Raw genomic sequence first — 26,868 nt, 5'->3', positions numbered from 1 at the left:
TAAAAAAAAACCAATCATTTTCCAGAAAATGTAAAAAAAGTTGCATATTGGGTTGATTTTGGATTGCATTTTTGCATTTTTATCCATAATATAGTGAAATAGCAAACAGAACTTTGAAAAAAATATACTATTTTTAATAATCTCGATTACTTTTTTTAATTTCTATTACCGTTTTATAATTTATACACGTTAGTTTTACGTGGGAAAAAAGTGGAACACCCAACCTTTTAGGGGTCGTTTGGTTCGTGGGCTGGTATAAGATTGGAATGAGAAATCGGGTTACAGTGGTATGAGTTTGGAATTTGATACCTGATATATCATGTTTGGTTCAAAAATAAAATGAGAATGATACCCTTATCTTGTGTTTGGTTAATAAGCTCGCGGGAAGAAATAAAAGTTGCTCACCACTTAACAAGGATTAAAATAGAGTAAAATATTATGGAGTCCACCTTTTAATTGTAGCTTGATGTATACCAGCTCGCCTACTTTAAATGTGTCGTCCCTGCGCTTAGCATCGGCATTGGCTTTCATACGTTGCTGAGCCTTCAACAAGTTCAAGTGGAGTTCATCCAACATGAAGTCCCTTTCCTGAAGCATCATATCCACAATGTCTACGGGAGATTGCCCCCTGCTCAGTCTTGTGATTAATGGTGGATCACGACCATAAACAATCTTAAATGGGGTAAACTTGGTAGATGAATGGGGAGCTGTGTTGTAAGAATACTTCGCCCAGCTCAGCCATTTTGACCATGATTTGGGTTGTGACCCTGCAAAGCATCGCAAGTAGGCCTCCAAAGTCTTATTCACAATCTCTCTTTGACCATCCGTTTGAGGATGGTAAGCGGTACTCCTCCTGAGATCAGTTCCTTGTAACTTAAACATCTCCTTCCAAAAAATGCTTAAAAATATTCTGTCACGGTCGGAAATTATTGAAGATGGAAATCCATGTATACGAACGATTTCTTTAAAAAAATCGAAGCCACAGTGAAAGCACTAAATGGATGCCTCAAGGGTAAAAAATGGGCATATTTAGAGAAGCGGTCTACCACTACCAGAATCGTGTCAACGCCATTCGATACCGGAAGACCCTCGATAAAATCCATGGAGATGTCTTCCCAGACCTGTGTAGGCACTGGTAGAGGTTGCAACAACCCTAGTGGAGACTGTTGGGAGGTCTTATACTGCTGACATATAGCACAGTGCAACACATACGAGGTAACATCTTTCCGCATTCCCATCTAGAACCAATCTGCAGCCAACTTGAGATAGGTCTTTACATCACCGCTATGTCCATCTATGGGTGAGTTATGGTACATGTGCAATAGAGTAGAGACAAAGGTTGAGCTTCGAGGAATAACGGATCTGCCTTTATACAATAACTGATCATTGTGCACCGAGAAACCCACATGTTCCTTCTTGTTTGTCAGCAATTCCTGTTTAATTTGTTGAAGTAAGGGGTCATGTTGCACCTCCTTGTCCAGAGTAGTCCAATCAATAGTCATCTCTGTTAATAATGATCCTAACTCAACATCACCCACCCCTTTTCTCGAAAGAGCATCTACTACGCGGTTGGAGCAACCAGATTTGTACTGGATTTCAAAGGAGAATCCCAACAATTTACTAACCCACTTCTGGTAATCATCTCCTATTTCTCATTTTTGGGTAATGTATTGAAGGCTTTGTTGGTCCGTTCGTACCAGAAAGTGTCTTCCCAGTATGTAAAAATGCCATTTTTGTACTGCCAAACAGATTGCCATTAGTTCCTTTTCATACACTGATTTTTGTTGTGCTCTTGGCCCCAAAAGTTTACTAAAGAATGCAATAGGCTTGTTGTCTTGCATAAGAACGACGCCCACTCCAAACCCAGATGCGTCTGTCTCTAAAATAAACTGTTTGGTGAAGTTTGGCAGTGCCAAAACAGGTGGGCTAACCATAGCCTGCTTCAATGCATCGAAAGCTGTCATTGCCACTGAAGTCCACCCAAAGGAATATTTCTTAAGCTGCTCGGTTAAAGGCTGCGCAATTTGAGCATAATGCCGCACATACTTGTGATAATACCTAGTGAGGCCGAGAAAACCCCTCAACTCCTTAAGATTACGGGGATATGGCCAATCCAGAATGGATTTTACCTTATCCATGTCGATTGCAACCCTTTGGCCAGAAATTACGTGACCCAAATAAGCCACCCGCTCTACTCCAAAACTGCACTTTTTCCGATTCACTACCAGGCTGTGTTTTTCCAGGGTAGCCAATACCAACTGCACGTGCTGCTTATGTTCCTCCTCGAAACTGCTATACACCAAAATATCATCGAAGAAGACAAGCACAAACTTTCAGAGGAATGTCCTGAATACATCATTCATTAACGATTGTAAAGTGGAGGGTGCATTCATTAACCCGAACGGCATAACCAGAAATTCGTAGTTGCCATCATGCGTGCGAAAAGCTGTCTTGTGAGTGTCCTGTGGTTTTACTAAAATCTGATGGTACCCGGATTTTAAGTCTAGCTTAGAAAAGACCCTAGATTCGTATAATTCATCCAATAATTCGTCAATAATGGGTATGGGGTACTTATCCGACACCGTCTCCTTGTTTAAGGCCCTATAGTCCATGCAAAACCTCCACGACCCATCACGCTTCTTGACTAACAACACGGGACTTGAATAAAGACTTTTTGATGGTCGAATAATTCAATCTAGTAGCATTTCTTTAATTAATCGTTCTATTTCATCTTTTTGAGACTGATGATATCGATATGGTCGCACCCCTACGAGATTGGACCCTTCTTTTAACACTATAGCGTGTTCATGCCCTCGAACAGGAGGCAGCCCCACGGGTGTTGCAAACACCGATGCATATTGTTCCAGAGTTGTTGTCAAGTACTTCGCAACTGCTGGTTTCCCACCATATTGCTCATTGCCTGTGGGAGAATTGGTAGCAAACTTATCTGTTTGTTGCACCTGTTTTAACTCAAGGCATATCCCTCCTCTCTCCTCGAGAATGGTTTTTAACATGGCTTTTAGTGAAATCTCGGAATGCACCAATGCGGGATCCCCTACTAATGTTACCGTTTTGCCATCAGCCTCATATTGCATTACTTGGGTCTTCCAATTGCTAACCACGTTCCCCAAAGTCTCTAACCACTGTACGCCCAGAATTACGTCCGAATTACCCAATTCCAGTGGTAAAAAATCATCTCTAACCTCCACTGTACCTTCCAATTGCAAGCTTACACCTCTGCATAATCCCTTACCACAAATGGAGTCACCATTTCCGAGAGCCACTCCGAAACCTCCATAATCAGCTATTGGTACCCCCAATTCCTCCACCTTCGATATAGAAATAAATTGTGTGTTGCTCCGGGGTCTATCATGACGATCACCTCTTTTCCTCTAATCGTTCCCCGCAATTTCATCATTTTTGGATTTGATAATCCAATGACTGAATTCAAGGAGACTTCCAGCTGAAGTGGTACCTCAGTTGGACGTTCTTCATTAGATGCCGAGGGTGTCTCATTCCCTCCAAACTCAGTTCCGTCTTCATCGTCTTCGTCAATAAGTAGAACACTGAGCTCTCTCTTCTTACATCGATGACCCATCATCCACTTCTCATCGCACTTAAAACACAACCCCTTTGCTCTTTTTTCCTGTAATTCCCTGTCGGTTAAACGACGCATCTCTCCTCCTGTTTTCATTGTGCCTTGGGCCCCCAAATATTTGGGAGAGCTCACGGATGATTGGGACTCTCCATCCTGCGTTGTCCAGCTACGAATAGGTGTCGGACTCGGTTGACAACTGTAAGTAGCAGAACCCCTTGGAGTAAGACCCTTGAATGACACTGAATAGGACCCCGATTTATACACACTTGCTCCACTTTTCTTGGCTACCGAAACCTGATTTTTTTCCTCCACCCAAAATGCCAACTCCATTGCCTGTTCTAAACTCATGAGATTTAACATTCGAACCTCCGCCTTAACCTCATCTTTCAACCCATTCAAAAACTGCCCCAACAGTATCGTTTCGGGCACCTTATCTAACGGAGCTGCAGTCTCAATGAATCTACGGCGATAATCAGCTACGGTTGTAGATTATGTTGTAGCTAGCCACTGTTCGTAGAGAGATCCCCCAGTAGAGGCCCGAAATTGCCGCAATACAAACATTTTCAAGTCCTCCCATCTCCTGGTTGGTGCCTTTTAGGTTCCCATTGAAACCAATGAAGCGCGTCTCCTTCTAGCGCAACCACCACCGCCTCTAAACGTTCCTCTTCGGACAAACGATAGAAATTAAAATATCTCTCCACTCTCATTATCCACCCATCCGGGTCAGATCCATCAAACAAGGCCATATCAAGCTTCCTGAACCTCCAATTATCGGGTCCTCCACCCGACCCACCTCCACCATACTGACTTCGGTCTCCTAACGGACTCCCCACCACATACCCCATACTTACCCCATTATTGGGCGTGAGTGGTGTCATCCTCACTGCCGATTCGGCTCGATTCACACTCCCTTCAGGCTTATCCATTTGTTGACTGTTCAAGGTTTGAAGATTTGTGAAAGAGATGAGAGAAGATTTTACCTCTGACAGGAAATGATCTTGTTCATTCTTCATCGAGAAAATTAGGGCTTCCTGGTGCTCGCGAGATCGAGAGATTCTTCCTTCGAGTCGTGTCGTAACGGTCTCTAACTCCTCCATATACTTCTTCGAATTATCCTTTTGCCCTTGAAGTAACAACTCCACTAAGGATTGTTTCATAACCCCCACCGCTTTCTCTACGGATTGCGACACTAGATCTGTAACTTTCACATCCAGATTCCCCATCACATCCTCTAATTCCTCTATCCGCTGTGAAACAGTGGGTGTTGTCGGAGCCATGATTGTTGCTCTGATACCACTTTGTAAAAAATTCAGTTAACACCGCTAAAAGAAAGAACAATTAAAGGGAACTCTCAACAAGTTAAGTACTCAGTTTCTTCGAATTAATAATTAAAGACGGTATGAAAAGATAACACTGGCTTTCGAGAGGCCAGATCTCTCCTAAGCATAAAAAGAAAATACAATATGATAATACTCAGCATGCCCCTCTCACTCTCCTCCTTCGCCCTTATCCTCTTCCACCATTGTCAATTTCCTATTTTACCCTTACCAGCTGGTTATTTCCAAATGTGCCCTGCTATCTCACGAAATGACTTTTTTTATCCTTCTGCTTACGTCTAGCATATGTAATTAGAGGACCAGGTGTCACAGCTTCCACTATGCTCAACACATCACCCAACTTCCACTTCCGCTTTGCGATCTTATTAAACTTTTGCACAACCCATGCGATCTTAATTATAGGTGACATTTACATATTTAATTAGCATCAAACATCTGTATCTAATACTTCAGGTGTCGAAGTAGAAGGAATCTTGCGGCAAGCTGCAGACATCAACGCTGTTGAAAGTCGAACTCGGTACAGGCATCATTTTGCCACTCTTGCATTCTCTTCACTAATGGAATTGTTTACACATTCCTTTCGTAGAATCAACAGATACACACATTCATTCACATCGGACTTTTGACGCAGCTTGCAAAATTATGTTGTTCCTCCAAGGTAAAAACAAGAATGGTTTCATTGTTCTTCCTTTCAAACCCATAAGCTAATTATACTCTGTCCAGATAAAATCGCGTGGGGAGTGTAATTGGAATTTGGAAGTAGGCCGAATAATACAAAATCTATGTGCCAACCCATGTTTTATGCTGGACAACCCATTAAGAAAGTGAAGCTAACTGTATTTCCTACGTAAAAATTCCTTATCATGCATATATTTATTCTTTTATCCACTTTCGCTCAAAACAAATTTTCCGTGCTAAGTAATATATTTTGTTAGGTCCAAAGATTCAGAACCGAAATGAAAAAATCAAAAACCGGAAACTGAAATATTTTAAAAATGTGCAAACCGAATCGAACCAGATGAACATAACATGACCAATATTTAAATAGTCAATACAGGGTTTCAATATAGTTCATTATAAAATAGGGTTTCAATATAGTTCATTATCAAATAAAATAGCTATATCTTTTAGTCAAACAAAGTAGTGATAGTTAGAAAAGTCAAAGTTAGTTATGCTAGCTGTCTTTCTCTTTTACATATATACTGTGAACATTACATTATGTAATCATTGAGAAATAATGGATATACATTTTTTTTCTATCTTATTCTTTAGTACATACTTATATATACACAAAGATTATAATAATTAATATGGTATCAGAGCTGAGATTAAGGAGTTCAAGTTTCAAAACTACATGATCGAATGATAATTTCATCGAATCGTCAAGAATTTCAGGTCAATTCAACTTTTCATTTCTTGATTTCGAGTTTCGATCAAGTTCTTACGATTTGGTCTTGCGTTTCACAACAAGAATTGTTGATTAGTTAATTGTTTCTTGATTTGGTATGTTGAGATCTTAGATACATGAAAAATTAAGTTTTAATAATCATGTCAGGCCAAAATTTGGGAAAACACCTATGATTTCGTATGCTCATGTTGTTATGGATAATAATACACAAAATATGAGTAATATAAGTGAAAATACTAGTGGCAATGATGTTCTGAGTAATGAAACTGCTAGTAACGATGAGATTTCGATTGAATCAAATCTTCATCCTATGCTTTTGCAAAACATAGATAATACATGAATAATTTTTATCTCTAATAAATTGACCGGAACTAATAATTTTGGTACTTGGAAAAGGTCCATTTCTATTGCATAGTCTGCTAAAAATAAGCTCTGTATTGTCAATGGAACTTATACAAAACCTGATGTTAGAAATATGTTTTGAACTTAATGATAAGTTAAACAAAACACCTTAGTAGATTTAACTTAGTGAAATTTGTAGCTCTTGACGGATGATCTAATATAGTCCCGACGGATGAACTTTATAGTCCCAACGGATGATAATTTGACATCCATCGAGAGTGTAGCTTATGTAACAATAAGGACTGTAGCACATTTATGCAAACACAATGTTTTGGTCAAGTAGATTGTGTAGGGTTCTGTAAGTCATGTTGTCTACTAGATTGATATGCAAAATAGGTTGACTAATTGTAAATATGAGATGTCTTGTAATTCTGTATAAGTGAAATAAAATCAAGTGGCAAATAGACTCCCGACGGATGATCTGCAAGACTCCCGACGGATGATCTGCAAAGCTCCTAATGGATGATAAACATAGTCCCGACGAATGATCAAATTCAAATAGCTGTTGACAGTGACAACACAGTCACATGCGTTGGGTGTTTGCAAAAGGAATGTGGCAGCCTGTTAAGCAGGATTTCGAGAACAAAGAAGCATTACTATTTCCATATAATTGTGAAGATATTCAAAGATGCTGGAATAAAGTAATGAAGTAGCATGGAATTAGACTAGATATGTTTTATTTTTATTATTTTGTCTTATTGTCATGTAAACTTGGTGATATATAAACCAAGTGTGGCAAGTAGAACAATTAACTAAGCAAATACATTTTCCAGAGAAACATATCAAGCTGTATTCTGTAAGCATTTCTCTATAGTTTTGTTTATTCAAACTTGTAAAGCAGTTGTGAGCTAGTCAAAGGTTTACAGGGTTCTCAATTGATATATATATATATATACATATATATTTATATATATCTGGTGGATACTTTCAAATCCACCAGAAAGTTTTAGAAGCTTGTGTTTTTATTACTTAGTGTTTTGATTTCTATCTCTCTTTATTCCGCACCATTGCTAATCAAACACTGTTATATGTATTAAGTTAGAACAATTTAAAATCAAGAAAAAGTAGCCAGAATTACATTCAACCCCTTCTGTAATTCTTGTTGTATTGTTAGGGAATAACAATTGGTATCAGAGAAAGCTCTTGAAGAACAAAGAGTATAGAGATCACAACAAATAACAAGATGAACAAAAAGGATGTTGGAGTAAAGATTCCATTTCTGCACAAAGACAACTATCACCACTGGAAGGTGAAGATGCACCTACATCTTCTTTCCCAAAATGAGGCTTATGTGGGCTGCATAGAGAGAGGTCCTCATGTACCAATGAGAGCTGCAACTGGCAATGAACCATCTGTTCCAAAACCTAGGCATGAATGGTTAGACCCTGATATTGAGCAAGTCAGGAAGGATAAGAAGGCCATGAATATATTGTTCAATGGAGTTGATGGTGATATATTTGATAACATCATTAAATGTAAAACAACCAAAGAGGTTTGGGACACAATACAAATTATCTGTGATGGTACTGAGCAAGTAAGGGAGAACAAGATGCAGCTTCTAATTCAGCAGTATGAGCGTTTTCACTGTGAAGAAAGTGCGTCTCTTACTGATAAATTTAGTAGATTTCAAAAGCTACTAAATGATCTGAAGTTGCATGGAAGAGTCTATCAAATAAAAGACTCTAACCTCAAGTTCCTTAGATCTCTTCCAAAGGAGTGGAAGCCAATGACAGTCTCATTGAGAAATTCACAGGATTACAAGGAGTTCACCTTGGAAAGACTGTGTGGCATCCTGAAAACCTATGAGCTTGAAATAGAGCAAGATGAAAGGATGAAGAAAGGAAGGAAGAGGGTCCATAGCACTGGTTGCTGAGTTAGAGAAGGAGAAAGAGATGAAGGTAGAAGCTGTTGAGTCTACATCAATGGTCTGTGAAAGCAAAGGTAAAGGGCTGGTAGCTGAAAATGAAGATCAATTGAGCCAAGATGACATGGATGATATTGATGAACATCTAGCATTCTTATCTAGAAGATTTGCCAAACTCAAATTCAAGAAGAATTTTGGAGCAGCTAAGCCAAACAGAAACATGGTTGATAAGTCAAAATTCAAGTGTTTCAAATGTGGCATGGCAGGTCATTTTTCTAGTGAATGTAGAAAGTCTGATTTCAACAAAAAGAAGTTTGAACCTGTTGATTATAAACAGAAATACTTTGAGCTGCTCAAGTAAAAGGAAAGGGCTTTCATTACAAAGGAGAATGACTGGGCAACAGATGGAGTGGATGAAGATGAAGAAACAAGCTATGTCAATCTAGCCCTAATGGCCAAATCTTATAAAACAGAAACAAGTTCTTCAAGCAATCAGGTAATCACCACTAACCTAGCAAATTTATCTAAAGCTGAGTGTAATGATGCAATAAATGATATGTCCACAGAATTATATCACCTACGTGTTACACTTAAATCCCTCACTAAGGAAAATGCTAAAATTAAAGAAAATATTTTTTTTTTAAGTGAGAGGAATAGTATGCTAGAGTCTCAATTTATTGAATTTGAGAAATTGAGAATTGAGTGTAAGATTGCTAAGGATGAATTAACTGATTCCTTGAAGAAAGAAGAGATTTTAAAGAAGCAGTTTGAACGAGAACATGAAGTGATTAAGGCATGGAAAATATCCAGAGATGTTCATGCACAAATCACTAAAGTTCAAGGTATTGAGTCCTTTTGTGATGCAGCTTAGAAGAAGAGTAAAGAGAAGCTTGAGTCCAATTTGATTGAAGGATTGTTGATAGATGTGGACTCGACGGATGATGAAAATCATCTGTCGGATAATCAAAAGGATTATCCGTCGAGTGACAAGGAGCCACATCCGTCGGCTGTGAGTAAACCAGTTAGCAAAGCCAAGCTAGCTTAGTTGAATGAGAAATATAGATCAGTTTCTAAGAACTTTATTCCAGGAGAATCAAGTCAAGTCAGGAAGGAAAAGAAAGTTAATGTTGGTCATCTGTCTATCAAGCAATTGAATGACATATTGGAAAAGATTGAGGCTAAAACAGAAGCTAAAAAGAAAAACAATAGAAATGGGAAAGTAGAAATTAACAAACATAACAACCACACACCTGATAAATATGCACCACGAAAAATCTGTGTTAAGTGTGGTAGTGTTAATCACTTATCTGTTAATTGCAAACTTGCTATGCCTACTTCCATGTCTGCACCCTCTTCTTTTCCCAACATGACTGCCATGCCTACCATGCCTATGAATGCTATGTCTACTCAGAATATGAATACACAATTTGCTAATATTCCATTTGCACCTAATCCTTATTATACTGCATTTAATATGCCTCAAATGCCATTTAGCATGCCTTACTTGAATAAAATGTTTACAAATAGCATGCCTTTTCATATTAATCAAAATGTGCATGATAATTATGTTCTAATGACTGGTTTCAAAGGTCCAACTCAAATGACTAAGGATGAATCAGAAATTCCCAAGTCAAATGAGATCAAACCTAAAAAACCAAAGAAGAAAGCTAACAAGGCAGGACCCAAGGAAACTTGGGTCCCAAAATCAACTTGATTTGATTTTGATGTGTGCAGGGAAACAGAAAAAATCTTTGGTATCTGGATAGTGGTTGCTCAAGGCACATGACTAGAGATTCTACCTTGCTCACTAAGTTCAAGGAAAGAGCTGGCCCAAGTTTCACTTTTGGAGATGACAACAAGGGTTTTACTATGGGATATGGCTTGATTTTAAAAGAAAATGTCATCATTGAAGAGGTTGCTCTAGTGGATGGTCTCAAGCATATTTTGTTGAGTATCAACCAGCTTTGTGATAAGTAAAACTCAGTTACTTTCAATCCGGAAGCCTGTGTTGTGACAAACATAAAGAGCAACAAAGTGGTTCTCACTGGAGTGAGAAAAGGAAATGTGTACCTAGCTGACTTCAACTTATCAAATGCAAAATGAGTCACTTGTCTTCTCAGGATCCACTTCGCCCTTGAACTCCGGGGGCTTAACAGACTGAAAGGATTTAAAACTAGTAGTTTGGTTTAGCTCTCCTTGTTGATGTTGTTGTTGTTGAATCTGTTGGATCAACTGCAACTGTTGTTGCTGCTTCCGGCGCAACAAGTCTAGAATTTCGTTTATAACTGGACCCTCCGCCAAACTACTACTATTTTCTTTAGACTGGTAGCCTTTTTAGGTGGAATTTTCCTGAAATATAACAGGGAATTTATTTAAAAACATAACGAGAATATATAACAAAAATATCACCATTCAAACGGTGCACTTGTATCAGGAAAATGCTGCCCAGTCAAAGCACCCATGTCTTAATTCTTAGGATCCATTTATAAAAGATATCTAGATTAGAAACACTAGCAACAATAGCAACGGTAACAGTAGCAAAATCAGTAACAATACAGGAAAACTGAAATATAAAGAATCTAAACACCGTAGCATGGCTCCTTAATAAAACAGTAACTGACTAACTTTCCGTTACTACTCAATTACCACATCCGCACTAATCAGGTGTACTAGAGACTTGGCTGGATATATCTACCACCAATTATGTAGAACAAACTGGTAAGTCAGGTCAACTTAAGGAACGCTGGACTCTTCTAGGCACCATAGTCCAAATTTCTACCAACTATTCCTCTAAGGATGATTTCTTATCACCCACAAGTGATTCATCAACTATTGAATTACTTTTCCCGAGGCTATAGCTCCACCATTAGGTCCTGAACTCTCGCTATTACCATTATTCTCAAATAATATCCTGATATAGGACTTTCATTCTTCCTGACAGTCAACTTTTATTTTCCCCCAATAATCAAGACTGTCTACTACAAAGATTACTGACGAATTCATTGTCATGGAATTTTGAAATCAAGGAAATCGAATAAGAAGGAACAATGAAGAAAATGTAGGTATGACTGAGAGCAACCATACAAGTACATAAGATGGCCAGCCTTAGTACCACATAGCTCACAACACATACGTTGGTGGTGTCCCACCAGACCCTTTGTCACACAGACAAATAGTCAAATCATATGCATTGTTTTCCCCAATCAACCGATAGAATCACCGAGAAAAGAAACAATGTTTAAATAGAGAATTCACAAATAGGGGGGGGGAGAAAATCTGATTTATAATGGGATCAACAGAATCCTAAGTTGTTAACTTCGAATTTGACTTCCTTGCGGATAAATAAGCAACTTATTAGGAAACATACATTCATTCTGGGAAACAAGATATGTATCAAGAAAGAAGTATAAGGGTTCAAAATATAAACCACGGTACTGATCCACATTCACTTATGAGACTTGGCTATTATAGAAGCCGCTGACTATTATCATACTATCCGAACTCACAGAGGTCACACACTCGGTCCAACAATAATACTTAACATATAAAATGTGATAATTAGGAATAATGTTGGTTTCTCTTCATCTAACATATCAAGGTCCGCTCCAAAGCTGAATTCTTGTAAGTGGGATATCTAAACCTCTATCGATATTACCAACAATAGCTATACGAGGGAGACATACTAAAAGCTAGGGCAGTTCGATCCAATCCTCAACGGGTGTCAGGGTTTTGCTTTAGAAACCCTTGACTGAACTCTTAGACTCACTCCTCTAATTGAGTTGCTGACTCATACCATTCTATAAACTTTTCTACTATCTTACGACTCTGCTCCTAACATAAATCAGGGAATTAAACTTGTAGCTTTGATACCAACTGTGACGGTCTCAACCCCGGGGTCAGGAGTTGACGTCACCAACAACAATAATAATAAACATAATATAATTCAAATCATTAGTTATACATAACCACGACCCCTTTAACAAGATCTTTTCTAGGTTTAAGTATGATTTAGGTTACAACTATTATAAAACCGACTTACAGCAAACCATCCTGACGCAACTAACTTAATACACCAACTCAATAGACCATCTTTGGTTCAACACAACTACCTCAGAGGAGCCTGACACGGAAAGAACTGGAACTCTGCCCTGACTACCACGGAAGAATCTCCTAGGCATCTGCAATACATATATAAAACATTCTGCAAGGGTGAGCAATCAATTGCCCAGTAGTACCACTATATGAATAACAAGTAAAATATGTTACAATAAAGCAGTTATAGGAACATAATTCATAACTCGTTAGAAAACAAGTAAAACATGTATAAACTGGATATCGAAACTAGCATGCTCTGTAAAACAAAAATCAATAGTCGTGTGCTGTGCATAAATACCAGAGTTCAATTTTAGCTTGCTATTTTCATTTTCAAATCTTCCGTTCCATTACAAGAACCATAAAACCATTTGTCCCTTTTACGGGGATCCAAAACCATTTGTTCCGTTACTGGAACCTCAATCACTTATTCCGTTACTGGAACCTCAGTCACTTGTTCCGTTACTGGAACCACAAAACCACAATCAGATATGTATTGGATGTTATCTAGGGACGGCTGATTAGGCCTCCCCACAAATTATCTAGGATAGTTGGCCGGGCTATCACACAAAATGTCTAGGAAAGCTGATCAGGCTTTCACACAAAATAACCGGATCCGCAGAGACTAGATAGGTCTCTGATTAACTATGCTGGACTAATCGGTTATGTAATGCGCGCAACCGAATTAGCCACTTACACAACGTTATCCAATATATGATTCATTTTATCCAGTTTTCAAATCCACTTTTACCTATCTCTTATTAAAATCAATTCTGTCACAACACGCTATTCAAAACCTCTTTTCCATTTTTAATCACATTTTAGAGATAGGTATTTTCAGAAGTTACTTTTCCCCAAAAACACATATTTAACAACATTTTCAAATACAAGGGATACGTAACTTAAAATGTTTTTGTTCCTGTTCGAAAATAAAACATCATTTCATTCATATATACTGAACCATAAGAGCATGGTCAGGGGTACTTTCCTAGCAGAGCTTTGCAACTATCACTGACTGATCTTGGATCGACTCGAACATTCGGGCTTTATCACCTAATTAGTAGACTATTCTGGATCCGACTTTAACGCTCAGATCCTTCGCTTGGAACCTTGCTGAGCTGGTCGACTGATCACGAGGCTATCTTAGTCTGACATCACTTTCGGTTTCCCGACTAGAACCTGCAGGGTTGAAATGCTCTAGGTTAGACATCTAGGTATGCTTGACATATCCTCGCTATCAACTCTACCCGTACGATAACAAATCCCGACTCGATAATGCACATATTAATACGTTACACATAACAATCAGGGTTCACGTATTCACAGACCGGTTTGGTAATCTTTTTCAGAAAATACCTATACTCGCCATTTTAGGAAACAGGTTGACAGTTATATCTTACAAAATATTTTATTTATAATTATATGGCTATATACATTTGATTGATATTTTCGATATTTTACAGGATATATTCCCGAATTTTTGGAATTATTTTCCCAAAAATCGGGCAACGTTTCCTTTGTTTATCGGACTACCCGTCAAACAAAAATCGACGTCTCAATCAACAACCAACCCAACAATCAATCCAATATGCTCAAATTTATACCCCAATCATAATTAAATACGCAATCCAAATCTCAATACAATCTTTAAATACTGGATAAACATTTCTCATTTTGAAAATAATTTTACAAATTAAATTATTTATTTTAAAATATTAGGACTCGGATATACATCATCATCGTCCACCGTCCGCTCGTCGAAATTCATCGCGGACGGCGGTAAAATCCGCGGGTACCCGATTAATTCGGGTTCCAACACGAACTTCACCGATTAGTAATATAATCCCGCACGAATTTACTGATATCACGAAACGGTAATCAAATAAATCCTGCAAAATAAAAATTAAATTCAGAATACAACAGAACCAATCAATAGGCAATAAGCAACACAGGTCACTCTCCCTGTCACACACGCGCCTCCGCGCGCAACTCACACACATACACGACATACCGAACACACACACACACACTAACACACGCACACACACAAATTGCACACACAACAATCATACATATATATATAAATAATCGAAACCATGGCTGCAACTCAAGAATCAACTGGTCAATTACTGTATACATGCATATATAAGCACGTCCCAGACACACACACAAACATATGGTCGGAAAACGGCCGGAAGAAATAACCGGAAAAATCACAGCGGTGAACTCACCAGAACAAGAACGGGGCGGGAGGGGAAAAGAGAGGAGAAAGGGAGAGGAACAGAGATAGTGAGAAGAGAGGGAGAGACTGTAGAGAGAAAGGGTCGAAAGAGACAAAAGAGGAGAAAAATTCGAGAGAGATTAAATCAGAGAGATTGAGGTTGAGAGAGGTGGGTGATACAGGGGCTGTATCTGTTGTTATAATTTTTTTAAATATATCTGCTGCTTACACGTGTCTATATAGTAATAAAATTTTGACACGTATCAGAATAAATTGATATGAACTTCCTGTGACCCTGTTTTTGTCCCGCAATTGGATTTTAATGGATATATTTGAAATTGAAAACAACCCAAAAAATTGCAAGACTAATATAAAAATTTCCGAAAAAAATAAAATCTAATAAAACAAAATTTTCATAATTTTTAAACTAGTTTTGAAACACAACTCGTACCCGCATTTCATAATTAACGAACCGAGCTGCACTTAAACCAAGTTCAAAAATTCACGAAAATAGTCATAAAATATTATAAGTATCCCGAAGTAAATAAAAAAGTAATTTTCATAAATTTAAAACAATTTCTAAAATGTAATTTATACCCGCTTTTTACCAATTAAACGAATCAACGCGTGGGTGAAATAAATCCCAAAAATAATTATTGAAATTATAAAATCATAAAACTAATTTTAGAGACAACCCAAATATTTATGGATTGAAAAATGTAATAAAATCACCTTTAAAAATGAAACAGATCAATATAACTCAATATTTAACTACACATTCCAATCCTTTACACCAATAAATCACAGACAAATAGTATATATTAACGCACTGCTGTCAAAACCAAGACACATATTTTATTTAATTATCTATTCAATTATTGCACTTTAAATTAATAGAAAATATACGAGTCTTTATAAATACTCGCAACAAAATCATCTTTTTCTCAAAGTATAAACATTTATAAATCCGATAAGTTGATAAGTAAAAACACTTAACTATTCTGAATATAGAATATCAGATGAGCACTTGCATAAATAGAATAATTTAATTCAGCGATATGTAAAACAGTTATCTATACTGAAGTGGGAATAAAGAAGAATACTTGCATAATTATAAGCAGTTTGATATGTAAAATATTGAACTATTCTGGAATTAGAATAGCGTTGTAAACTTGCCTTTAGGTTTTTAACAGTTAGGCACACTCGGAATAACACAATTATCTCAGTCTAGCATCTCAAAACATCACCATCTTTTATTCCAACAATTCACTGATATGCCGCTCCGGCAATTGCTAGAAGCTTGATAGCTAACACTATTTTATTTTTACTCTTTATACAACATCTGGTGCTGATCATCTCGAGCGATCCATATCTATAATTAAAAGATATAACTTTAATTGTGTAAATGATAATTAATCGATGAACTGCGCGTCAAAACCCTAACGTCTACCCATACGATAGCCCACACATCAATAAAATAGTTAAACACAAGACTCTTGACTCACATATGTAACGCCCTCCAAACCCGGGTCAGAAGTTTGGGGCTCACAACACACACACACAATATATAAACTTGTATATAAAATATTATATGAAAGTTAAAATATCATTTTAACTTTCATTACATCGTACCAAACCCAACTACTTCAACTTACAACTGATAATGATATCGATCTTACAGTCTTGCATAACTCGTCTACAGTATAAGCTCTTGCTAGATCGATCCAACTTAACTTGGAATCCTAGCTTGCACGCTGGACTGGGAATCCTCATTACGAACAATTTCCTTTTTCAACAGTTAAAAATATAAAAAGGTTTGCAAGAGTGAGCTAACTAGCTCAGCAAGTCATAATTGCAATAATTGAGGTTAAACAATGATCAATTTCAACAAGTCAGAAGGATCAAGTATTCTGAATAAGAAATGATTAGAATTGGATATTCACTTTTCATTTTAAAAAACCAAGGTTAGGCTGCTGATTAGTCATGCACTAACCTCGAGCAAGGCTCCCAGTTTTGCTCTATATACTGGATCCAAGGCACACATTGGCCTATTATGACCGTGAATCTTGTCCGACCACGAATCTGGTCCACATTTATAAAACCATCCAGTTCTAAAATAATTCAATATTATAACCAGTATAGTGTAATAAAAACAGAATCATGATTAACATTGATAAAACATTTATCTCAGAGCATAAACCATTTCATAGGTATCACCAGCATATGTCAAGGTGTAAATATGAAGAATGGCTGTAAGCCTAATGAAAAATCAAGTATCTGATGAACAATGGTTCAATGATAGAGCAGGATATAGATCTTTGACATAGGATAGTATAAGATTTATCAGTTTCAAGGAATTCTGGTTCAGTATCTTCTTTATGTCGGGTATGTATTTGTGGAGTAGTGTTGTATTTGTATGGTTTGATATCTGGGAAATTAACCGTTGGTGGTTTACAATAAGTAAGGCTTATAATTCAGGTTCAATGGTATGATTAAGGTTCGAGCTGAACAGTTTAAAGCGCTTGCAATATAAAACAGGAGTAATTTTGAATAATAGAAACATGTTATGAGAAAGTTCGAAAATATTCACAATGTATTTTGAAGAAGGTTCAAAAGTACTTGCCTTATCACAAATGATTACCAACTTCACTTGCATTCATCTATAGTTTCTACTCAACAACCACTTATCTTCTTTTTCAATGCCTTGCTTCTATTCACCGATCACTTGCTTTCTTTTTCCACGCTTAAGTTCTATTTACTGATCACTAGCTTTTTGTTTCTATGCCTCGATTACTCTGCTAGGCATCACAAGTATCTATCAATACTCAATCTCATATTGTTCTAATCATAACATAGGCGTCATAAGCTTTTATTTACCCTTCCCTTTACCCAAATCCGATTTACGGATTGAAATTAATGACTAAAACAGTCAAACACTAACCACATAGGCACATAGGACGACAATCAGATAACACATAACACATAGCACGTAAGATATTCGTTCAAAATAATTTTTCAAAGAAGTTTCTGGGTTAAAATGATTTTTCAAGTATTTAAACGAATTTTTGAATATTTTTCGGAATTAAAACAGGTTTCTGAATCATTTTATAATTAAATAATAGGGTTCGAACACCCGAATCTGACTTTAAAATATTTTTATAATAATTATCGAGTCTTGAAAACAATTTAAAATAATATTTTAAAGCTCAAAACTATTTTTCAGAATTTTAAAATCCAATTAAGTAATTAAATCTAATTAAATAATCAATTAAAATTAATTAATAACTAATTAAATTAATTAATCAATTAATATTTAAATTAATTGACTAATTAAATAATTAATTATCAACTAAAATTAATTAATTAACTAATTAAGATTTATTTTTTGAATTAAAACTAATTTTCAGAATAATAAATAATGAATTTAGGAAATTTAAAAGAATTAAAATAATTTTTGGAAATCATTAAAAAAAATAAAATACCATTTTTGGAAAATAATAAAAGAGAATCCTATTTTTGGAATTTTATAAAACAATAATTCCATTTTTGAAATCTTTAAAAATTTTAGGGACTAATTTATAAAATTTTACAAGCTGGGAGGGTAGAATGGTAATATTACCATCTCCTTCCTCCTTCTTCCACCTTCGGCGGCCGGCAGCCATGGCCGCCGCTCGGAGCTTTTCCGGCCACCACCAAATCAGTCCAGAAACGTTTCAAATTAGCAGGAAATGAAGTTCGTTGTTCCAGAAACACAATCGTGCAAACTAAACAAGCAGAATATCGATAAATTGGCCGGAATATAAGTCGGAAATTTCGCCGCTGCCGTGATGTGTTTTCCGGCGAGCCTCTTCCTGACATCCTCCGATATCCAGACTTATATCAATAAATTACTCTTTCAACGATCTATTTAATAGTACAAGTTAATTGAATTAATAACCCTTTGAACAGAATTCCCCAAAAATTCAATCAAGAACATTCAAACACATAAACCATAATTTAATTAATTCGAAGATCAAACCCATTTTTCTACATGTTATTGAACCCTATTTTTGACATATAATATACCAAATTGACCAGGAAGAAAAGATCTACATGATTATGCCATCAAATCACATCAACAACATCAAGAACAAATTTTCATAATTTAATCCATAAATAATTCGAATTAAAATAAATAAATAAGAAATTAACCTTGATTTCTGCACCAAAAGTGATGGTTGATTCAGAAAGGTCTTTTCGAGAGCTTCAATTTGATATATTGCACGCCCAAATCTGAGTTCAAAAACGCCTTTGTTTGTGCGTTTGATTATGAAGAACGCAGTATTTTATTAGGGTTTTCTCTGTATTTTACTGTCTGATTATGATTATACGAATAAAATGAAATAAGAAAAGGGCTATATATATTTATGGAATATTGGATCGTGTTGGATCGTTTTGGATCGATAAATTAATTACTTAGCCGCTAAGTAACTGCATAAACGATTCGATTTGATACCCGTATTGGATAATTATCCAAACCGGGCTTCTTATAAAATACTTTATGCAAAAATAATGTAATAATGTCCCGTCTTTCGAGAATACGGGTTTTGTTGGTTTACCGAAATGGTTATCGTATCGAAAATTTTGTACCGGGACGCGCACGGGTCAAACCGTAATCCGGATCGAAAAAGTCAAAACACAGAAAATGTCCGAAATTACCAGATTAGGTTAGGATGGAGTTTTCGGAAGAGTTTCGGGCTGTAAAAATGTAAAAACGGTTAAAGTCGGACGATTCTCGGCTTTATAAAATAGTTTTATAATTATTCAGAAAATAAGTAATAATTTCATAAATTAATATAAAATCATATAACAGTCTAAAAATTACCAGGAAAATATCACAATTATCTATATTTTATCCTGGACTTAATAAAATTAACATACGTATATATTACCACATATAAGCATCCACATATCCACACCAATCATCAGATAATTCACCAAAAGTCATATAATAATCACATAATAATTCATTTATTGATAAAATAATTACTCGCGATATCCCGAATATTACATCCTTCCCCCTTAAAAGGATTCTGTCCTCAGAATCTCCTATGTAAACAGATGAGGGTACTTTTCTCGCATATCACCTTTTAATTCCCAGGTTGACTCTTCAACCTTTGGGTTTTCCACAATACTCTTATTAAATTTACAACTTTATTTCTCAATACCTTTTCTCTCTTTTCTAGATTCTCTATTGGATTCTCTACATATGGTAAATTTGCCTGAATATTTATCGGCTCATATTCAATTACATGCCTAGAATCTGGATTATATCTTTTAAGCATCGATACGTGAAAAACATTATGAATGTGCTCCAAGTGCGGGGTAACGTCAATTCTTATGCTACCTTACCGACATCTTATTATATTAGTTGCTCATATAACTCAATTCAAGCCTCCATTTTATATACAATGGAGCTATATTAGTCTTCATGAGTATACACAGATAAACACCTATAAACCTATTATACGTGTGGCAGTGAAGCCAACTCACTTACACTTATCCTGCCTATTTTATTGTTCCAAAAGGCGAGCATAACGCATATTAATTTTATTTTCTTTTTAATTCTAGTAATTCGTGCTCATGAACGTTTCCAATAGTTACTGATTATTGAACCTCATTCCCACATGTTTCTCTATTCAATTAACCTAGTTCGTAATCGCTTCCAATCGCATTCGAGGCTCTTTAATCGTCCTCTTAATCTTCTCGTCCATATGCGAATGATATACTGAAACCATGGCGTATTCGATTTCTAACGTTCTCGAAATTACTCTAGAGTTAAGAATTAACGAGAAAATCTCGACTGAATATTATTGACACACAAACTTATCACCATATATTATTTTCCTTGAATCATAATTGAGTATATTTGCTGAGCGAAAATCTCTTACTATTTTGAAGAAAATATACTAGCCTAGAGGCATCACCGACATATCCTAACCCATATTATCATTTATTTTGGTTTTATAAAGTTCTTATACGAAACTGACTGCAATGCTTTCCTTAATGTCTAGTCACATATAACGTTTATTCTTTCTTTATGCCATACCATCAGAACATCTTCTTTGACATCTATATCTCATATCATATTCCCGGTGTAGCTTGAATCCCTTGAGTTATCGTAGCCAAATTCCTATGTTTTAGTTCCACCTTACTTAATGCCCGTTCATCTAGGAGTGGTATATACTATTATGGTTTGACATAATTCATCGTATTCTGAATACTCCTGTCAAATCTCACATCGAACAATATTGATCATTTACAATAAATTTCTGGATCTGATGACGTACCACCATTTCTTTAAGCAGCAACTAACCCATTTTTTGGATGAACTATTTATTAATAAAAAGGAATGATTAAGTTTGGATAACCTATCGATAATGATGCAATTAACGCTTTTCTCACCTTTAGTTCTCAGGTGATTTCACTACGACGTCTCCTGGAGAAATGTATCCATCTAGCCTTTGATGTCCCGCTTTAATTCTTGGGTAGGTATAACATTTATTTACATGTTTTCTCACATTTTTTCTTCACGTCTGGTCACTAGATAATTTCTTTTAGCCTTCGGTACTTTATCGTACTCCTGGGATGCATTCCCTATCTCAATTTAAAAATGTTTCCTAAATTTTTCACCTTACTTCTGTCTTTTAAATTACCCATATCTTACCTATATCCTGGAATCTTATAGAGTTTCTTCATCACCCTTTTGATTCCTCTTCTCCGTTCTTCATTCTCATAGCTCTTTCAAAACCGAACTCTTGACATTAATACTCATTTTGTTGTCATATCAAATTAGATATTAATACGAACTTTGATGCTCACAACATCCCATTCTAAAGTAAACATCAATCATCTATATTAATACCACCTTCGATATTTAACAACAACCTAAGTATCAACATTAATCAGAAACTGAATTAAAACTGTATCTCACACTTTATCCAAAACAGAAATACCTGGTAAATCAATTATTGTATGATTATCAAAATAATTTAGAAACAAGACATCTTTTAATAAACTTTATTGTAGATGATAAAATTTCTTTGATTGTCTAATACAATCCATATTGGAGTAGTTATTAATCTCTTCTTTATTCCACCTCCCATCTTTCCTTCCTTCCTTCCTTCTTTCTGCCCTATCTTAAATTTTTAGTTCTTGGAAACATTCTTCTCACTTGTTTATACAGATTACTTTGTATTTCTTTTGTCTATTACAAGGGCATATTTATCCAAGTAGATCCCCATGTACTTGCAGCAACCTTTAAATTCTACTGATGTCCTTACCTTCTCCAAATTCCTCATTTCTTTGATTTCAGATTTGAAAGTCACATCAAAATTTGACCTAATCTAATTGGAATCGATTTCCATCTAACTGACCATTAATTGGTAAAATTAATCAATTAACTCACTTAATTGATCAATTGCACCAAGTGATGACTAGCTAAATGAAATCAAAGACCAATTATATATAGTCAGATTGGCTGTAATAACCTTTTTCAAGAGCCGATATCACAATTGTTTGGCGTATCAACATGAATATCAATAACAAACAGAAGTATACTTTCTATTCTTAAGAGTAGGGTATTTTCTAAAAAAATTGGCACCATCTCCTTTATATTATTGACTACCAATCGGACTCAAGCCGACACCAACAATCAATCAAACAACCCACAATCACTCCATAAGTGTACCAACCACTGCCACCTTCTAAACTCACAATTTCATCACCATACATAATACTAACCGGTACAACCTATATTTTTAGTTCAACTTAATATTATAGCGAATAGTTCTTATTATACTATACATTTTCTCATATCTTCTGATTATAATAGAATATCACTAATGAGTACCATTGCAAATTATTCCAGAATTCTTCTAGTTTATGTTTTAGTTCAAGCTCTCTAATTAAAAATTCACCTATCATTGGCAATGTACACTTTTTTTTAGTTAACTTGTTCAACTTCTGATAACCAGCACCTGGTCTCAACCAACACTATCACAATCTTGTGAAAGAATTCAATTGGCTTTAAATCAATACTTCTTAAAAATTGTTGCAGTTAAACAACCATACCTTCATCTCCACTTATGTCTTTCCATACTAAACCTTCTTCACTGGCTCATTTATAAGCATCAAACTTACCATAACTCACTTACTTGAGTGGGAAGCCAACCATTCTTTGATGAACACACTCAAAATTAATTCGTAACTAGCGTTTCTTCGATCTTTAATCTTCATGACAAATATCTCCCACATGATTGAGGTATGCTTCATCTTTATAACGTATTAATCGATTTTTCTAGTTGTTATTAAGAATTTCTTCATTCACTTCCATTGTCTAATCATTCATTTGCCTTATCCGATATACGCAACTTTACTTTCTTATTCCTCTAGTTAATTTACCTCATATAGTTCGCTAACTACTTCAATTCACGCCAAAATGGCGGACTTAAAACGTATCACGTATACATATATTCTCCTCTGATTTAATGTCCTCGCACAACCACGTCATTGGCATAATGGTTCTTCTCTGCACGTGTATGTCCACCATTTATTGGCTTGCAATTATCCACACTCATCATATAACTCCATCTTCTACACGGGTTCATTTCACTTCCTTTTAAAACATTCGAAGAATAGACCTTACACAAGAAGGAATTTGTGTATATGATTCTGATTGGAAACCTTTTGTAAGGAATAAGAGTACAAGGAAACAATCGGAAGGATCCATAAATCAACAAATCATGATTGAAGAAGAAATAATGAATAATGATTTAGATATGAATGAGACAACAATATTTGTATTCAAGATGGCTAGTCCTTCATACTATATGGCATACATCACATGATTAGGTGGCGTCCCACCAAACTCTTTATCATTTCGACAAAACGTCACATCATAACACTGCTTGTCCCAATCAGAAAGCAATATTTTGTAGAAGCAATGATTTGAAAGGGATTCAACAATTTTCTTACCGCCTTATAGAGCTGATCATGAAAGAAGTTCATACTTTACTCAAGATTCATAAGAATATATAGGATTATTGGAAAGAATTATATCATTGGTCGCCATCCACATTTCATCTGTTTATAGCTTCAACGCTTGTCCGATCAATAGATCCCATACCGAGTCGTATATTAACTTTAGAAAGTTCTCTGAAGTGCTTTCTTAAATCAATCATTAGAATAATTTCCTATTTATTAGGTCATATATCTTTAGCATCACACTTCTATGTTCAATATTTTATAATTTGACTCTATTTGTACTCTTACAAGATTTACAATTATAATTTCATATTTCACTTATGTTACTGATCATTCAACATATCGACTCCTTTACTAATGACATTCTTCCTTTAGAAAAGTCTGTAGATTTTCTCAATCTTCTTTGTCCATACTCGCCTTCTTGTGAATCGACGTATTCTTTGGACTTTAATCGTCTCAGAAATTGGATGAACAATTTCTCCGTACATTGATTCTGTCATTAAACTTATCAAATAACATTTACATTCTTCTGCTAGGAGCAATCAAATCTTCTGCATAATAGCGAGTCCACCTGGCCTTCTAAATGAACCACACTAGCTTCTAGAACAAACAAGAAACTCAAGTAGTAGTTTGACAACCAAGTTTTTAAAACTTGTTTTGTTTAAAGGACTTTTAGAAAATTTTATGAAGAAAAATCTCCTTTCAAAACTGTTTAAAATTTTGAAAATCATACACATGGTCGTCATTACTATATGAGTTGGTTGTTATCCTTTTCAATAATTTCAAGGTATCAAATTAGGGAAGCAAGTAGATAAAAGCCCATTCATTTCCATATATCTTATACCCCTTATTGGGTCTATTTTGCCTTCATTGGTCAACAAAAACTTCAGTTACCGTTCCATATTATCTTATTCGTTGCTTCACTTCTAATCTTTCATACTGGTAACATTCCCATCATCATCTCTTACGATTACTAAGTATAACAAATCTATCCAGTAACCATCAGATCTATTTTATAACACAAGGTCGATTTATATCACATTACTTCTATACGTATCATGTTTGGTTATAACATCATCATCTAATTCCAGGAAAACTCTCGATCTCCAATCCTCTCAAATTTCTTTAAAAATCCATCTAGCTCACTCCACAAGATAATCATGGGTGGCATACTCATTAGTAGCTTCATATAACCTGGTAGCAGCTATCCTTCGGAATAACTAAATTCTCTCTCTAGGTTTCTTCTTACCCCTCTTAATATCTCGTGTATTCACCATATGCTGTAGCTCTCGAATCCATCCTCCCCGGTGCTGTTACTTCATAAGACGGGTTTTAAACTAATGGTGTAGAACAAGGCGTATGGTAGACAGAAGAGATGCGCCCACAGCTGAATATTCGGTAGAACCAAAATCAGCATGTGGGGAATTCTCGAATAGGTAGTCTCGCATCAGGGAATGAGATACTAGCTTGAAAAGGTGCAAACGTCGCAACATGGGGTGATATGGCTAACACCGCAGACGAGCAGGGTGTGAATCAAATGATGGTCCTCCGACTAAAGGCTTCGAATGATCAGACGATCCAGGGATAAAAGAATCTTCCATTGCCGTCATCTGAAAATCGCGTCGCTAGATAAGGATCTCGAATCTCATCACGGATTGCACTAAAACCTACTATTTAGTCACACTCAACCTTTCGACGTTCTATTTCTCTATTTCTTAATTCTAATCTTACCCTCTACCCATTCCCGACAATCTAGGCTTGTTTCAGTGACTTATAACCCGTAGCTCTGATACAAAACCTGTGACGCCTTCCAAACCCGGGTCAGAAGTTTGGGGCTCACAACACACACACACAATATATAAACCTGTATATAAAATATTATATGCGTTGACCATTCTTTTCACAACCATGGATCACATCAGGTTCAAGTATGAAAATAAGCCATCACTTTAACTTTCATTACATCGTACCAAACCCAACTAGTTCAACTTATAACTGATAATGATATCGATCTTACAGTCTTGCATAACTCGTCTACAGTATAAAGCTCTTGCTAGATCGATCCAACTTAACTTGGAATCCTGGCTTGCACGCTGGACTGGAAATCCTCATTACCAACAATTTCCTTTTTCAACTGTTAAAAAACATAAAAAGGTTTGCAAGAGTGAGCTAACTAGCTCAGCAAGTCATAATTGCAATAATTGAGGTTAAACAATGATCAATTTGAACAATTCAGAAGGATCAAGTATTCTGAATAAGAAATGATTAAAATTGGATATTCACTTTTCATTAAAAAAAACCAAGATTAGGCTGCTGATCAGTCACACACTAACCTCGAGCAAGGCTCCAAGCTTTGATCTATATACTGGATCCAAGGCACACATTAGCCTATTATAACCACGAATCTAGTCCGACCACGTATCTGGTCCACATTTATAAAACCATCCAATTCTAAAACAATTCAATATGATAACCAGTACAGTGTAATAAAAAAAGAATCATGATTAACATTGATAAAGCATTTATCTCAGAGCATAAACCATTTCATAGGTATCACCAGGGTATGTAAAGGTGTAAATATGAGGAACGGTTGTAAGCCTGATGAAAAATCAAGTATCTGATGAACAATGGTTCAATGATAGAGCAGGATATAGATCTTTGATATAGGATAGTATAAGATTTATCAGTTTCAAGGAATTCTGGTTCAGTATCTTGTTTATGGTGGGTATGTATTTGTGGAGTAGTGTTGTATTTGTATGGTTTGAAATCTGGGAAATCAACCGTTGGTGGTTTATAAGAAGTAAGTATTACAGTTCAGGTTCAATGATATGATCAGGGTTCGAGGTTAAACAGTTTAAAGCGCTTGCAATATAACACATGAGTAATTTTGAATAATTGTAACATGTTATGGGAAAATTCAAA

General features: G+C 35.9%; 1 protein-coding gene across 1 annotated transcript; it reads right to left on the bottom strand.

Moving 5' to 3' along the window:
• Nucleotides 1–1,238: 1,238 nt before the first annotated feature.
• On the bottom strand, nucleotides 1,239–4,875 carry LOC141660315 (uncharacterized). Its single transcript, XM_074467293.1, has 5 exons — nucleotides 4,190–4,875; nucleotides 3,476–4,058; nucleotides 2,766–3,392; nucleotides 1,698–2,330; nucleotides 1,239–1,589 (listed from the first exon to the last, which is right to left on the bottom strand). The coding sequence occupies exons 1-5, from the start codon at nucleotides 4,873–4,875 to the stop codon at nucleotides 1,239–1,241; spliced, it is 2,880 nt and encodes a 959-aa protein (XP_074323394.1).
• Nucleotides 4,876–26,868: the final 21,993 nt, after the last annotated feature.

The sequence above is a fragment of the Apium graveolens genome, chromosome 5, assembly GCF_009905375.1.
Source record: "Apium graveolens cultivar Ventura chromosome 5, ASM990537v1, whole genome shotgun sequence".
Classification (NCBI taxonomy): Eukaryota; Viridiplantae; Streptophyta; class Magnoliopsida; order Apiales; family Apiaceae; genus Apium; species Apium graveolens.
The sequence above is the reverse complement of the archived record's forward strand: the minus strand, read 5'-3'. Positions and strand labels throughout refer to the sequence as shown.